The sequence below is a fragment of the Schistocerca serialis genome, chromosome 4, assembly GCF_023864345.2.
Source record: "Schistocerca serialis cubense isolate TAMUIC-IGC-003099 chromosome 4, iqSchSeri2.2, whole genome shotgun sequence".
In the NCBI taxonomy this organism is placed as follows: Eukaryota; Metazoa; Arthropoda; class Insecta; order Orthoptera; family Acrididae; genus Schistocerca; species Schistocerca serialis.
The window spans coordinates 320,675,629-320,691,740 of NC_064641.1; the positions used below are offsets into that span (position 1 = coordinate 320,675,629).

General features: G+C 41.0%; 1 protein-coding gene across 1 annotated transcript; it reads left to right on the plus strand.

Moving 5' to 3' along the window:
- Window positions 1-417: 417 nt before the first annotated feature.
- LOC126474430 (trypsin delta-like) lies at window positions 418-7,658 on the plus strand. The gene is made up of 2 exons (XM_050101901.1): window positions 418-708; window positions 7,299-7,658. The coding sequence occupies exons 1-2, from the start codon at window positions 418-420 to the stop codon at window positions 7,656-7,658; spliced, it is 651 nt and encodes a 216-aa protein (XP_049957858.1).
- Window positions 7,659-16,112: the final 8,454 nt, after the last annotated feature.

Genomic DNA, 16,112 nt, shown 5'->3' on the forward strand with positions numbered 1-16,112 from the left:
GGGGAAGTAACAAGTTCATTCAATAAATTAATTTCATTATTGAATGTGCAGCGAAATTTTTAAAGCGTTTATTCTTCGCTCACAGAGAACATAAATATTTTTACCCTTAACCCTCGCCCAGGGATGTTTCACCTTACCCTGGTACATAAGTCATTCACTAGTCCCTCACTGATGTATCAGTGTAGCTGTTGAGCAGTCTGTTATGACGAATTGATATAATATAAACGGTCTCAATTGTGGTCTTAGTAATCAAGAGTCATAGCGTCAAACATTCATACACTGACCTCTTTGTGAGTACTTGAGAGGCCGTGAGTGTCAGATTGTCAAGTGGTCATTAAAGTGGAGAGCTGTACGTACTTCATAACACCGTTATAAAAGCCGCGCACAGGCGACTGTGTGCATCCGCCGGCCAGAACCATGCAGACAGCCGTCGTCCTGTGCCTGCTGGTGGCGCTCTGCAGCGCTGCGCCCCCCACGGGGTCCCACTTGCCCAGACCGCGCCTCGATGGCCGCATCGTGGGCGGCGAGGCCGTAGACATCTCGCAGTACCCCTGGCAGCTGTCGCTGCAGAAGCTGGGCTCCCACAGCTGCGGCGCCTCCATCATCAGCTCCGACTGGGTGCTGACGGCGGCCCACTGTCTCGAGGGACCCTTTATCAACTTCATGTCCTTCAGAGCCGGATCGTCCATCCGCGAAAGCGGCGGAACTGTGTAAGATGCTGCCGACGGATATTACCACCAGGATTACGACTCCGTTACCACTGACTACGACGTCGATGTCGTACAAATCTCCGGATCATTCTCCTTCGAGAGCAACGTTTAGGTACAACAAGCGCTCAGAAGTCACTTGCTTCCGCATACACCGAGTTTGTCTTTAACTTAGAACTTTGTGCTCGAGATCAGCTGTTTTGCTTCTCCTTGAACGTAGTTTCTGTCTTTAAGTGATGATCAAGCTACAGTCGTAGGTCGGCAACAAAGGTTGACATTATAGTTTTCATCATTACTTAAGGGTCGTGGATTCCACATGTTGCCATAAGAACTTACCTCCACCTTTCCCGATTGTGAGCCTTACTTCAATTATCTAAAACGTCCAGGTATATCAGGTTGTTATTAGTTATATTATCGATGTTTATCAAGAAGACGGATTTTCTTGTGTCCCAGTTGTGTCATAGATCTGCCCTGGATTTCGCTGAAATCTTTAATTCTTCGTTGCCTGAGCTCCTTCCGCTCATTAAGAGGATTAGGGTTTCTGACGATCATCCTTCATCCAAAGATAATACATTAACTATCCGTATGAGCAGACGTTCTCGGCCATAAATAACAGATGGTTATGATTGAGGTTTGTTATCGTAATTTTATACTTGATGGCAATGCATTAAGCAAACAGAAAAGGCGCTATAAACTGTTGATACCCTATTGCGCTACACTTCCAAACTATCTTTTTCTAGATTTATAACCCATTCGTCTATTGCGTAGGCCAAAGCGTTTTTTATTGCGTATTTTGTTATATGCATTTCAATTTCCGTCCATCTGTCGATCTGTTGACTGATCCAAACTCAAGATTGAATATAACAGATGATACACCATATATTTGTCTTCCATGAAGGAGATAAAAGCAAATAAAGATACAAAAAAAAATTCAGATGGACCAATTAAAAGAGAACAAATAATGCGGCTGACGTTGGTCGATGAAGTAGTCTGATTGAAGCACATATTTAATGGAAGACATTTTAGGAAGCGATTTGAGTTAACGATAAAAAGAAAGAAATCACAATTTAGGAAAAGTAAAAGACGGAGGACAACTCATTGTTTAATGACAGTTTATGAAAGTACCGTGTCTGCTCACCTGCAGGTCAGATGGCAGACACAAGGCAAATCTGTAAATGACAGAGTGTCCCACACATAGAAACTGTTCATCTATTATAAAAACTCTTCTACCATAGACGCTCTGGAATCAGCGTTGAATGTAAATTACATGTGAAAATGTGAAGCTATGTAAAACTTCAAATGTACATTTCTACCCTCAGGCGTAAACTGAATTACGAAACTCGGGCTCATGAGGCACTATATGAAGGGGTTATGCAAAGAAATAGGTATCGTATGGGCAGTAGGAAATGTTGTACTTCAGCAGTAACATAATTTCGTGCTGGACAGAAAGCATACACTGTACTATAACATCATAAACAATGTAGATAATATAGCATTTCCTCATTTTCCGGTATCTAATATCGATTGAGTGAAACAGTTCTCCCATGAACATATTCTCTTCGAGAGGATATATCTAATCCTGCTTTGGTGTTCATTTCGGTCAAATACATACAAACAATCAGATTTTAAGTAGCCTTCAATGTATTCCTAAATTGTAAATGCAGTACGTCGTACTTATTAGAAAGTATTGGATTTACTGTTTATTGGTCTCTAGGAGAAGAGTATTGTTGTGAACACATATGCAAAAGAAATTTTTAAACTCTCTTGCTTAATTTTGCTCTCTCTATAATAGCTTCCCAAACAATGAGGGCGTTGGAAAATAATGTTGTCCAACAGGCAGAACAGATTTGTTTCACATGTTCAGTAATCAAGGCAGTGCTGTCGTAGCATCAGAAATAATTTCGACGGTGAACCTGAGTGATTAGCTGCTGTTCGCACTACAGGGAACTGAAGTTAGAGGTAGGTCGAGTGTGTGCTGCCCCTTCGTAATCGCCTTTACGATGGCATCGGTTCTAATAGCTGTTCCATAATCAGCCAAACGCGGGGAATTTTCCGGCTGCGGTTGTGGACACAATGACTACAGTCCATCGTTTGAGGAACATCAATAAAAACTTTCGCTTCTTTCTATCACTTCGCTAATATTCATTTCTTACTGACACAACATTTACATTGTTGTAGACAAAGTAGTAACACACAAGACAATGTGTTCGGTTTAGCATGCGCTAGACCATTTCACAAAGCAAACGCCATAGAAAATATTGTAAAACTTCAGGAATAATCTTCAAGAATGTCATCGATGAATTTTAAAGCTAAGGAGCGTTTGGGTTCTGGTCTTGATATAAAAATTAAAATTTTGAATCGAGTGGGACAGTTTCGCAGCTAATCAGACAGTTCACCCGATTACCATTTGCTAGACTTGAGTTCTCTCTGCAATAATGACATTATTTGTCAGAGTGGAGAACAGCAATATAGTCAGATGTCTCCCACTAGGACAACTGTATACTTGCGTCAACCAAAAGCTTGGAAGTTTGTATTAACTGCCGAGAAACGGAATATTGCCACATTTTTCGTGGGTGTACCTGTCTTATATCGCTTTAGGCAGAGGATGAAACACCAGACGGTCAATGTTGTTGTGGTTGTTGTTCTCTTCAGTCCTGAGACTGGTTTGATGCAGCTCTCCATGCTACTCTATCCTGTGCAAGCTTCTTCATCTCCCAGTACTTACTGCAACCTACATCCTTCTGAATCTGCTTAGTATATTCGTCTCTTCGCCTCCATCAACGATTTTTACCCTCCACGTTGCCCTCCAATGCTAAATTTGTGATCCCGTGATGCCTGAGAACATGTCCTACCGACCGGTCCCTTCTTCTTGTCAAGTTGTGCCACAAACTCCTTTTCTCCCCAATTGTATTCGATACCTCCTCATTAGTTATGTGATCTACCCATCTAATCTTCAGCATTCTTCTGTAGCACCACATTTCGAAAGCTTCGATTCTCTTCTTGTCCAAACTATTTATCGTCCATGTTTCACTTCCATACATGGCTACACTCCATACAAATACTTTCAGAAACAACTTCCTGACACCTAAATCTATACTCGATGTTAACAAATTTTTCTTCTTCAGAAATGATTTCCGTGCCATTGCCAGTCTACATTTTATGTCCTCTCCACTTCGACCATCATCAGTTATTTTGCTCCCCAAATAGCAAGACTCCTTTACTACTTTAAGTGTCTCATTTCTTAATCTAATTCTCTCAGCATCACCCGGCTTAATTCGACTACATTCCATTATCCACGTTTTGCCTTTGTTGATGTTCATCTTATATCCTCCTTTCAAGGCACTGTCCATTCCGTTCAGGTGCTCTTCCAAGTCCTTTGCTGTCTCTGACAGAATTGCAATGTCATCGGCAAACCTCAATGTTTTTATTTCTTCTCCATGGACTTTAATACCTACTCCGAATTTTTCTTTTGTTTCCTTCACTGCTTGTTCAATATACAGATTGAATAGCATCGGGGACAGGCTACAACCCTGTCTTACTCCCTTCCCAACCACTGCCTCCCGTTCATGCCCCTCGACTCTTATAACTGCCATCTGGTTTCTCTACAAATTGTAAATAGCCTTTCGCTCCCTGTATTTTACCCCTGCCACCTTTAGAATTTGAAAGAGAGTATTCCAGTCAACATTGTCAAAAGCTTTATGTAAGTCCACAAATGCTAGAAACGTAGGTTTGCCTTTCCTTAATTTATATTCTAAGGGAAGTCGTAGGGTCAGTGTTGTCTCACGTGCTCCAACATTTCTGCGGAATCCAAACTTATCTTCACCGAGGTCGGCTTCTACCAATTTTTCCATTCGTCTGTAAAGAATCCGTGTTAGTATTTTGCAGCTGTGACTTATTAAACTCATAGTTCGATAATTTTCACATCTGCCAACACCTGCTTTCTTTGGGATTGGAATTATTATGTTCTTCTTGAAGTCTGAGGGTATTTCGCCTGTCTCATACATCTTGCTCACCAGATGGTAGAGTTTTGTCAGGACTGGCTTTCCCAAGGCCGTCAGTAGTTCCAATGGAATGTTGTCTACACCCGGGGCCTTGTTTCGACTCAGGTCTTTCAGTGCTCTGTCAAACTCTTCACGCAGTATCGTATCTCCCATTTAATCTTCATCTACATCCTCTTCCATTTCCATAATATTGTCCTCACGTACATCGCCCTTGTATTGACGCTCGATATACTCCTTCCACCTTTCTGCTTCCCCTTCTTTGCTTAGAGCTGGGTTTCCATCTTAGCTCTTGATATTCATACAAGTGGTTCTCTTTTCTCCAAAGGTCTCTTTAATTTTCCTGTAGGCAGTAGCTATCTTACCCCTAGTGAGATAAGCCTCTACATCCTTACATTTGTCCTCTAGCCATCCCTGCTTAGTCATTTTGCACTTCCTGTCGATCTCATTTTTGAGACGTTTGTATTCCCTTTTGCCTGCTTCATTTACTGCGTTTATATATTTTCTCCTTTCAGCAATTAAATTCAATATATCTTCTGTTACCCAAGGATTTCTACTAGCCCTCGTCTTTTTACCTACTTGATGCTCTGCTGCCTTCACTATTTCATCCCTCAGAGCTACCCATTCTTCTTCTACTGTATTTCTTTCCCCCATTCCTGTCAACTGTTCGCTTATGCTCTCCCTGAAACCCTGTATAACCTCTGGTTCTTTCAGTTTATCCAGGCAAAATCTCCTTAAATCCAACCGTTTTGCAGTTTCTTCAGTTTTAATTTGCAGTTCATAACCAACAGATTGTGGTCAGAGTCCAAATCTGGCCCTGGAAATGTCTTACAATTTAAAACCTGGTTCCTAAATCTCTGTCTTACCATTATATAATCTATCTGATACCTTCTAGTAACTCCAGGCTTCTTCCATGTATACAACCTTCTTTTATGATTCTTCAACCAAGTGTTAGCTATGATTAAGTTATGCTCTGTGCTAAATTCTTCCAGACGGCTTCCTCTTTCATTTCTCTCCCCCAATCCATATTCACCCACTATGTTTCCTTCTCTCCCTTTTCCCACTCTCGAATTCCAGTCACCCATGACTATTAAATTTTCATCCCTCTTCACTACCTGAATAATTTCTTTTATCTCATCATACATTTCATCAATTTCTTCATCATCTGCAGAGCTAGTTGGCATATAAACCTGTAGTAGGCATGGGCTTCGTGTCTATCTTGGCCACAATAATGCGTTCACTATGCTGTTGGTAGTAGCTTACCCGCACTCCTATGCTTTTATTCATTATTAAACCTACTCCTGCATTACCCCTATTTGATTTTATATTTATAACCCTGTATTCACCTGACCAAAAGTCTTGTTCCTCCTGCCACCGAAATTCACTAATTCCCACTATATCTAATTTCAACCTATCCATTTCCCTTTTTAAATTTTCTAACCTGCCTGCCCGATTAAGGGATCTGACATTCCACGCTCCGAACCGTAGAACCGCAGTTTCCTTTCTCCTGACAATGACGTCCCCTTGAGTAGTCCCTGCCCGGAGATCCGAATGGGGGACTATTTTACCTCCAGAATATTTTACCCAAGAGGACGCCATCATCATTGAATCATACAGTAAAGCTGCATGCCATCGGGAAAAGTTACGGCTGTAGTTTCCCCTTGCTTTCAGCCGTTCGCAGTACCAGCACAGCAAGGGCGTTTCGATTAGTGTTACAAGGCCAGATCAGTCAATCATCCAGACTGTAGCCCCTGCAACTACTGAAAAGGCTGCTGCCCCTCTTGTGGAATCACACGTTTGTCTGGCCTCTCAACAGATACCCCTCCGTTGTGGCTGCACCTACGGTACGGCCTGCTGTATAGCTGAGGCACGCAAGCCGCCCCACCAACGGCAAGGTCCATGGTTCATGGGGAGGTGCCGGTGACTAGCATGTGATATTGTATTCTCAAATATCAAATGCTAGCCGGTCACTAGCATTTGATATTTGAGAATACATGGCAGCAATGCTATGTTGGTAGAGAGACAAGGAAAAATTTATAACTACTTTTTGATGTACTTATTGGTAAAGAAATATGAAACAGGCCAAAAACTAAATAATACACACGGCTGATATTTGCAGTCACTTGGAAACTGTGAAGGAAACTGAAGTGGCGAAAGTAGTTGTAGAACAAAACAGTATCGGTAATCATACAATGAAGTCTTTCACAACCGGATGTTTCAGCTCCCGAGAATTCTTCCGGGTAGTATGGCCGTGGCCCATGGACCTCTTCTGTCCTAGAAGAGTTCCATGGACCACGGCCATACAACCCGGAAGAATTCTCGGCAGTATCGGTATTATTTTGAATGAGCGGCCGTTGAATGCCTTAAGATATTTGAGGGATGTGATTGTATGTACAAGCGTTGCACTTGTTTCCCACTTACGTTTCAGCAATCGATTTCGATATGAAACCTAATCATACTTTGGCACGACAATATTACTTACAGAATAATTGTGTTAACAGAGTGAATTTAAAATTATGCTACGTACGCCTTTTGTTCTGCTGTTTTCAAGGGCGCCACGTGACAAGTGTGTACCGTGTACCGTACTTTGCAGGCGGTGAGCCTCGGCTCGACGGAGCCATCTGCAGGCACAGCGGTGACCGTCACGGGCTGGGGCGACCTGTCCATCGGAGGCTCCTCCCCTACAGCTCAGGCGGTCACCACGTCCATCGTGGCCCGTACCGCCTGTAACTCTGCCTACGGTGGCGAAATCGCGTGGCACATGATCTGCGCCAGCGAAGATGCGGGTGGCAAGGACTCGTGCCAGGGCGACAGCGGAGGACCCCTGGTGGAAGGATCCACCCAGTACGGCATCGTCTCCTGGGGCAGAGGATGCGCTCTGCCCGGCTGCCCTGGCGTCAACGCCATCGTGGTGAACTTGCGTTCCTGGGTAACTCAAGTAACAGGTGTCTAGCAGCTAGTGAACTGGTTTATAAATAACTCGCTCTCTCTTTACATTGTCCATAACAACATTAGAGAGGGTGCACTCTTTAACATATAGCAAGGAGGTAAATCACTGGTAGCAGAAAACCAGGTTTAATTGTAAATATTAAAAAAAAAAAAAAACCACAGATACGCACATATAGGGGTCCTGGGAGTTGATGTAAAACGGAACAGGATCAGTTTTCTGAGTTGTAAATGGAGGGATTGAATAGACAGATGTAGAATGAACAGTACTACAAACAATCATGTGACAATAGTAAAACAGCAAAGTGAAGAAAGAAGGTCACATCCACGCGCATCTGCAGATTTCCTTAACGGTTATGAAGAACATGCAGAAATGGAAGCTTCATCGACGCACTCAGCAGGAACGAACAATAATTTAATTTTAAGGTGCCCAGTGCTTTTGACGCTTTTATTTACTGTTCATTTACTTTAACTGTTATTTGATATGGTATTGTTTTTTCTTCGGGTTGTTGGAAGGTTGCATTTTCGGACATCGCCACAACTTCTCCAAATGTACTCACATGTAACATCTGACCTCTCAATATACTACTTCCAATCTCAAGAATAATTTTTTAAACATACTATGTTGGAAAAAGAATCTTTCAATTAAAGTGTTTATAATTAATGTTGGGTTTGTTATACATTCAGTTCTTGAAACGCGTTCCTATATCGATCTTAAGTCCACTCCGCTTAAATGGAAATACACACTTTTCACATTTTCACTTGTCAGACTATGATGTTCTGAATTTATCTCGTGCTACGCAATACTAATTTGAAAATAATTTCCTCACTCCCCGACTCGCACCATCGGAGAAGTCGCAGTCACAACTCGCACTTGTTCACTCTATCTCGCAGATTGACTTCTTAGGCGTCTTTCCTGTTGGCACCAAACGCTCAACCCACTGTAATTGCTGACAGTGCAAATTTGAAATATGGTTCACATCCAGAAATCGGTGAAATACTTGGCCACAAATAATAATGTGCAACAATGAGGAATATCAGGTAAAGGCACAGATTCCAAGATAACCTTTTTGTTCACCAACCTGTCGTCAACCACTCGTCGGGACTTCACCTTATTACCTAAGAACCAGAAACATTCGTGACACATATGGGGAGATAGATGGTATTATGACTCCTTCATGCAACAAGCTGTCTATCAAGACACTTAGGCATTTCGCCTGGGGCGGGGGGGAGATAGCCTGTAGGGCAACTGACGAACAGGATCTTCGTGAGTCAATATGGTTTTATACTAGACCTTGATAGTCATACCAAGCCTCTTGGTGATGGTTTCCGGAAACTTACAGCGCACACACGGCAACTGATCCCTTTACCTTGGCTCCAAATCACAGTTCATAATATGCAGTAGCAGGCAAAACAGAACGCACTTTCAGCGAATATTTACACGAGCATAAACCGATTCACTCTACAGGATAAAATTTAAAATAAATAGTTCGTTGTTGACCATCAAATATTAGTCCCGTGCGGTATACAAAGTCACAGCATAGGATAAAATTAACACACAAATTCCTAAACACTAACAACTTAACCCGCCAGGCAAACTTCGCAGTTCTCAAATTAACCACGAACTTGCCGACACTTCGTGAAGAAGTTTATAAGGGAGCAAATTTTTATAAAGGTCAATACTCCACGTACCAATGACAGTCGAACAGCGATACTGAGTTCCTGAAATAAACAAAGGCGCAAACTGGTTCATGACTCAACTGCGCACACACGATGGATAAAGCCTCACCTGCTACGCCGCTACTTCGACAACAACGTCTAGGAAAGAAAGGTATGGACTCCTTCCCCGACTTCCGACACTGTCGACTGTCTATCTGCCGTTTTTGATGAACCGCACACTCACGAACAAAATGTCCTACCTTCCGGTAACGACAGCAAACCTTACGTCGTCGTCGCGGGACACTATCGAACTTATGTTCCACCGAACAGGAACTAGATTCCAAATACAAACTCCTTTTCTCCCCAATTCTATTCGACACCTCCTCATTAGTTATGTGATCTACCCATCTAATCTTCAGCATTCTACTGTAACACCACATTTCGAAAGCTTCGATTCTCTTCTTGTCCAAACTATTTATCGTCCATGTTTCACTTCAATACATGGCTACACTCCATACAAATACTTTCAGAAACAACTTCCTGACACTTAAATCTATACTCGATGTTAACAAATTTTTCTTCTTCAGAAATGCTTTTTTCGCCATTGCCAGTCTACATTTTATATCCTCTCTACTTCGACCATAATCAGTTATTTTGCTCCCCAAATAACAAAACTCCTTTACTACTTTAAGTTTCTCATTTCCTAATCTAATTCCCTTAGCATCACCCGACTTGATTCGACTACATTCCGTTATTTTAGTTTTGCTTTTGTTGATGTTCATCTTATATCCTCCTTTCAAGGCACTGTCCCTTCCGTTCAACTGCTCTTCAAAGTCCTTTTCTATCTCTGACAGAATTACAATATCATCGTCGAACCTCAAAGTTTTTAGAATTTCTCCATGGATTTTAATACCTACTCCGAATTTTTCTTTTGTTTCCTTCACTGCTTGCTCAATATACAGATTGAATAAGATCGGGGATAGGCTACAACCCTGTCTCACTCCCTTCCCAACCACTGCTTCCCTTTCATGTCCCTCGACTCGTATAACTGCAATCTGGTTTCTGTGCAAATTGTCAATAGCCTTTCACTCCCTGTATTTTACTCCTGCCACCTTCAGAATTTGAAAGAGAGTATTCCAGTCAACATTGTCAAAAGCTTTCTCTTAGTCTACAAATGCTAGAAACGTAAGTTTGCCTTTCCTTAATCTTTCTTCTAAGATAAGTCTTAGGGTCAGTATTGCCTCACGTGTTGCAGCATTTCTACAGAATCCAAACTGATCTCCCTGAGGTCGGATTTTACCTGTTTTTTCATTCGTCTGTAAAGAATTCGTGTTAGTATTTTGCAGCTGTGACTTATTTCACCGATAGTTCGGTAATTTTCACATCTGTCAACACCTGCTTTCTTTGGGATTTGAATTATTATATTCTTCTTGAAGTCTGAGAGTATTTCGCCTGTCTCATACATCTTGCTCACCAGATGGTAGAGTTTTCTTAGGACTGGCTCTCCCAAGGCCGTCATGGGTTCCAATGGAATGTTGTCTACACCCGGGGCCTGGTTTCGACTCAGGTCTTTCAGTGCTCTGTCAAACTCTTCACGCAGTATCGTATCTCCCATTTAATCTTCATCTACATCCTCTTCCATTGCCATAATATTGTCCTCAAGTACATCGCCCTTGTATAGACCCTCGATATACTCCTTCCACCTTTCTGCTTTCCCTTCTTTGCTTAGATCTGGGATTAGATCTGAGCTCTTGATATTCATACAAGTGGTTCTCTTTCCTCCAAAGGTATCTTTAATTTTCCAGTAGGCAGTATCTACCTTACCCCTAGTGAGAAAAGCCTCTACATCCTTACATTTGTCCTCTAGCCAACCCTGCTTAGTCATTTTGCACTTCCTGTCGATCTCATTTTTGAGACGTTTGTATTCTTGCTTGCCTGCTTCATTTACTGCATTTTTGAATTTTCTCCCTTCATCAATTAAATTCGTTAGCTCTTCTGTTATCAAAGGATTTCTACTAGCCCTTCTCTTTTTACCTACTTGATCCTCTGCAACCGTCACTATCTCATCCATCAACGCTACCCATACTTCCCCTTTCCTTCCCCCATTCCTGTCAATTGTTCGCTTATGCTCTCCTTGAAATTCTGTACAACCTCTGGTTCTTTCAGTTTATCCTGGTCCCATCTCCTTAAATTCCCACCTTTTTGCAGTTTCTTCAGTTTTAATGTACAGTTCGTAACTAATAGATTGTGGTCAGAGTCCACATCTTCCCCTGGAAATGTCTCACACTTTAAAACCTGGTTCCTAAATCTCTGTCTTACCATTGCATAATCTATCTGAAACCTTTTAGTATCTTCTGGGTTCTTCCATGTATACAACCTTCTTTCATGATTCTTTAACCAAGTGTTAGCTATGATTATGTTATGCTCTGCGCAAAATTCTACCAGGCGGCTTCCTCGTTCATTTCTTAGCCCCAATCCATATTCACCTACTATGTTTCCTTCTCTCCATTCTCCTACTATCGAATTCCAGTCACCCATGACTAAATTTCGTCTCCCTTCACTATCTGAATAATTTCTTTTATCTATTCATACATTTCACCAATTTCTTCATCATCTGCAGAGCTGGTTGGCATATAAACTTTTACTACTGTAGTAGGCATGTTCTTCGTGTCTATCTTGGCCACAATAATGCGTTCAATATGCTGTTTGTAGTAGCTTACCCACACTCCTATCTTTTTTATTCATTATTAAACCTACTCCTGCATTACCCCTATTTGATTTTGTATTTATAACCCTCTATTCACATGACCAAAAGTCTTGTTCCTCCTGCCACCGAACTTCGCTAATTCCCACTATATCTAAATTTAACATATCCATTTCCATTTTTAAGTTTTCTAACCTACCTGCCCGATTAAGGTATCTGACATACCACGCTCCGATCCGTAGAATGTCAGTATTCTTTCTCCTCATAACGATCTTCTCCTGAGTAGTCCCCGCCCGGAGATCCGAATGGGGGACTATTTTACCTCAGGAATATTTTACCTAAGAGGACGCCATCATCATTGAATCATACAGTAAAGCTGCATGCCCTCGGGAAAAGTTACGGCTGTAGTTTCCCCTTGCTTTCAGCCGTTCGCAGTACCAGAACAGCAAGGCCGTTTTGGTTAGTGTTACAAGGCCAGGTCAGTCAATCATCCAGACTGTTGCCCCTGCAACTACTGAAAAGGCTGCTGAACCTCTTCTGGAATCACACGTTTGTCTGTCCTCTCAACAGATACCCCTCCGTTGTGGTTGCACGTACGGTACGGCTATCTGTATCGTTTAGGCACATAAGCCGCCCCACCAACGGAAAGGTCCATGGTTCATGGGGGGAAAAGGTATTAACGATTAATAAATACCAGAAATTAAGAGACACACTAAAAAGGTGTTTCAATACGCGCTCCCAATTACTTATAATTGCCTTAAGATGTTAAAGTTTCAGCGATTCCACCATACATAACAAACCGTTACAATGTCTTTCAGTTAAAAAGAAATAGAAAAATTCTTAAGGTATTAATCATTTAAGGAACAAAACAACGATTTGAGAGAAGCCCTCAGAAGATACTTAACAACTCATTTACATAACTCTTGAGTCGTTTGCTGAGCGGTCGTTCCTCGCTTGTCGAAGATCCGTGCGTCCTTCCACACCATCAGACTGTTCTTCTGCAAGATGTATGGTCCTCACACCCGCAAAACTAGAAAGCACTAAGGCATGTGTTAACGGTCGGTTCCATATTACTTGTCCAGATACAGTTTTAATAAATACAGACGGGAGGGGAAAATAAGTTCGGTTCGAAATAGCACAGCGCCTTTGTGAAACCACTGTCAATATGGAAACACCAAGCTACGAGGGCCTCAAAACTCAACGAACAGAAACCAAGGCCCTTAAACACCACCGCGGCCGTATCGAACGAGAACACAAGAGAGGCGTTATGGAGACCCACAACAATCCAAGAGGTAGCTGGCAGACTCGAATTTTAAACCAAACACCCGCCCAACTTAATTCACCTACAAAGAAGACAACAACATCCAGTCAAGGACGGGGTTTAATGATTTTCATATGTTACCTCGGAGATGTCTGGAAAAATCTAGAATATAACAATCGGTGGGATTTCAGATTTAATGAATAAGCATGAAACAATTGTCACCAAAGCGACACTATCCGGGATAATCATTTCGGGTATTTACATAGGCAAACAGCTAAACCATCAATCAGAGATTGGTAGTTGGGATTAAAAATGATGATCCACTTGAACCTAATTGAAACACGCCTGGACTTATCGTTCTGAAAACTGATGAGGCGTCCTCCTGTCTGTTGTAGCTGTAGCGTCCTAACTTACGCTAGGACTACACATTAAATATCTATACATCGTTATACCAATATTTATTCAAGAAATGGCTATATATATATATATATATCGGCGGTATGTTTTCATGGATATATCGATATAACGATATCGAACGGCGTGATCGCGTGCCGATATTTTTATATTTATTTTGTGTTACACTTCACTTTCATTGTGTGAATGAGTCTTACTACTTCTTCAGTTTTCGTCATGTCGAGTCTTTCACTTTCACTATAGGAACCAAGTATTGATGGTTCAAAAAAGAAGTCCGATTGCACTGGGAGGCGGCAGTGTGAGTGAAATAACAAGATGTCCAATACGAAGAAACAGCACACCAGGAGCGTTAAAAACAATTTTTAGTGTAAGTAGTGTGCTATTTCGTCACATTGTCTTCCTTCAAAAACTGTTGCTGAAACTGATCAAAAAAAATTTAGATGGCAAGGCTGGTCTTTGCAGTGGGTGGAGACTTGTGAGGGAAAACGCTGACGTAATAGGCGCTCAGCACTACCAACGGAGACTTTAACGCTTTATAGCACTACACTTCTTCCATAACGTGTTTGCTATCAGTTACCAAATTTGGTTTACCACGTACCATGTCCCAACAGAACTAATAGTCCTGCCACGGCATAAGCCACATGTAACACTCATACTGCTCTTTATTTAGGTTCTGAAACTATTTTGTTAACCAATTATGGTATATAGAAGCTGTGCAATGTAATCTCTGAAAGGAATTTTGTTGTATTGAGCGTGATGTGCCTAAAGGAGGTCGCCTATCGGATGTGAAAGTCAGGAGTACGTAATTGTTCAACAAATACCATATAACGTTTCATCTATTCAAACTGCTCAAGTAATTAAGAAAACGGTCGCCAGCCTAACTAGGCAGAGGAACGTGAAACATCTCTTTTCAAAGAATAAGACTTAGTAAAAAACAAACGTATTCTCAGCGATACAACAAACACTGATGCACTTTTCTATATTAAAAACTTTCTCAAACTGAGTAATTTCATTAATACTATTACTGCAAGTCGATACTGAATTAGAAATTGGTCATGGACTCAGTTTCAAACTGAAAAAAAAATTTTCTACATAGAATGAACTTAAATATATTTCTCTTACAAACATATTATTACTGTTCTTTAAAGAAAAGAAGTAATTGATTTCATAGATAATAATACTTCTGTTAACTTTACTTTCAGTAGGCACAACATAAAAAGTACAACAGATGGGTGCTCATAAACTGACATTATATCTCTTAACACACATAAGAAGCATAAATCTGAATTAGAAATACGGCATGGATCCAGTTTCAAAATGAAAAAATCCTTTCTACATAGCATGAACTTAAATACAGCACTTACAAACATATTCTCACTGTTCTTTAAAGATAAGAAGTAACTAATTTAATATATAATAATACTTCTATTAACTTTACTTTCAACTTTCAGTAGGCACAAAGTAAAAAAAAAAGGAAAACAAAAACAACAGGTGGGTGCTCATAAACTGGCATTATATCTCTTAACACACATAAGAAGCATAAATCTCAAGACCGGTTGGTATTTTCTTTTATATAGCAACTTTGAGTATATTGATTAACCTTCAACAGTGGGAGCCTTTAAACTTTACCGTAGTAAGAAATCAAACTGACACATTTTAGGAAACAATGACTCATCTCTTGCACTATTTCAAGACACTGCACAATAATTGTTTACTAAGAAGAACATTTCAAGCCTATCTTTAGTAATATTTGCTTTTGGAACTAACCTCAAGATGGTTTATTGCCTGTCTTCATTACCACAGTCTTTTACTTTAAAGTCAGTGATTGAATAGGTAACTTTGAATCTCCACAAAACTTTAAATTGGACTGTTTCAATCACTGGGAGGCTTTCACAAAGCTTAATTTTCTACCCCTCCCGCTTCCCAACTTTACCAAATCCACAGTAATTATGAATACTCCCTTCTTACCAAATATCAAACAACATTACTTAATTAACTGTTTTGCTTTGCGCCGGCCAAAGTGGCCGTGCGGTTAAAGGCGCTGCAGTCTGGAACCGCAAGACCGCTACGGTCGCAGGTTCGAATCCTGCCTCGGGCATGGATGTTTGTGATGTCCTTAGGTTAGTTAGGTTTAACTAGTTCTAAGTTCTAGGGGACTAATGACCTCAGCAGTTGAGTCCCATAGTGCTCAGAGCCATTTTTTTTTGTTTTGCTTTGAGGCTTTCATTTATCCTCAACAAGGAAACTCAGTAATCATAGTTCAAATGGCTAGGAACCCTAGAGGTGTTGTGATATGGAAAAAAGCAAGGTAGGTACATAAATTCATGTATGAGTTACCTTACATGTGAGCACACTGAAAGGGCTGATACATCACTTTACAAATCTGTAATTCTTCCACTTGGTTGCAGTGATTGCGCAATGCC

Excerpts from the sequence above, each read along its gene's own strand:
- LOC126474430 (XM_050101901.1), top strand. The coding sequence starts at position 418 with ATGCAGACAGCCGTCGTCCTGTGCCTGCTGGTGGCGCTCTGCAGCGCT. Across the intron at positions 709-7,298 it reads TCCGCGAAAGCGGCGGAACT|GCGGTGAGCCTCGGCTCGAC; the intron begins GTGTAAGATGCT and ends CGTACTTTGCAG.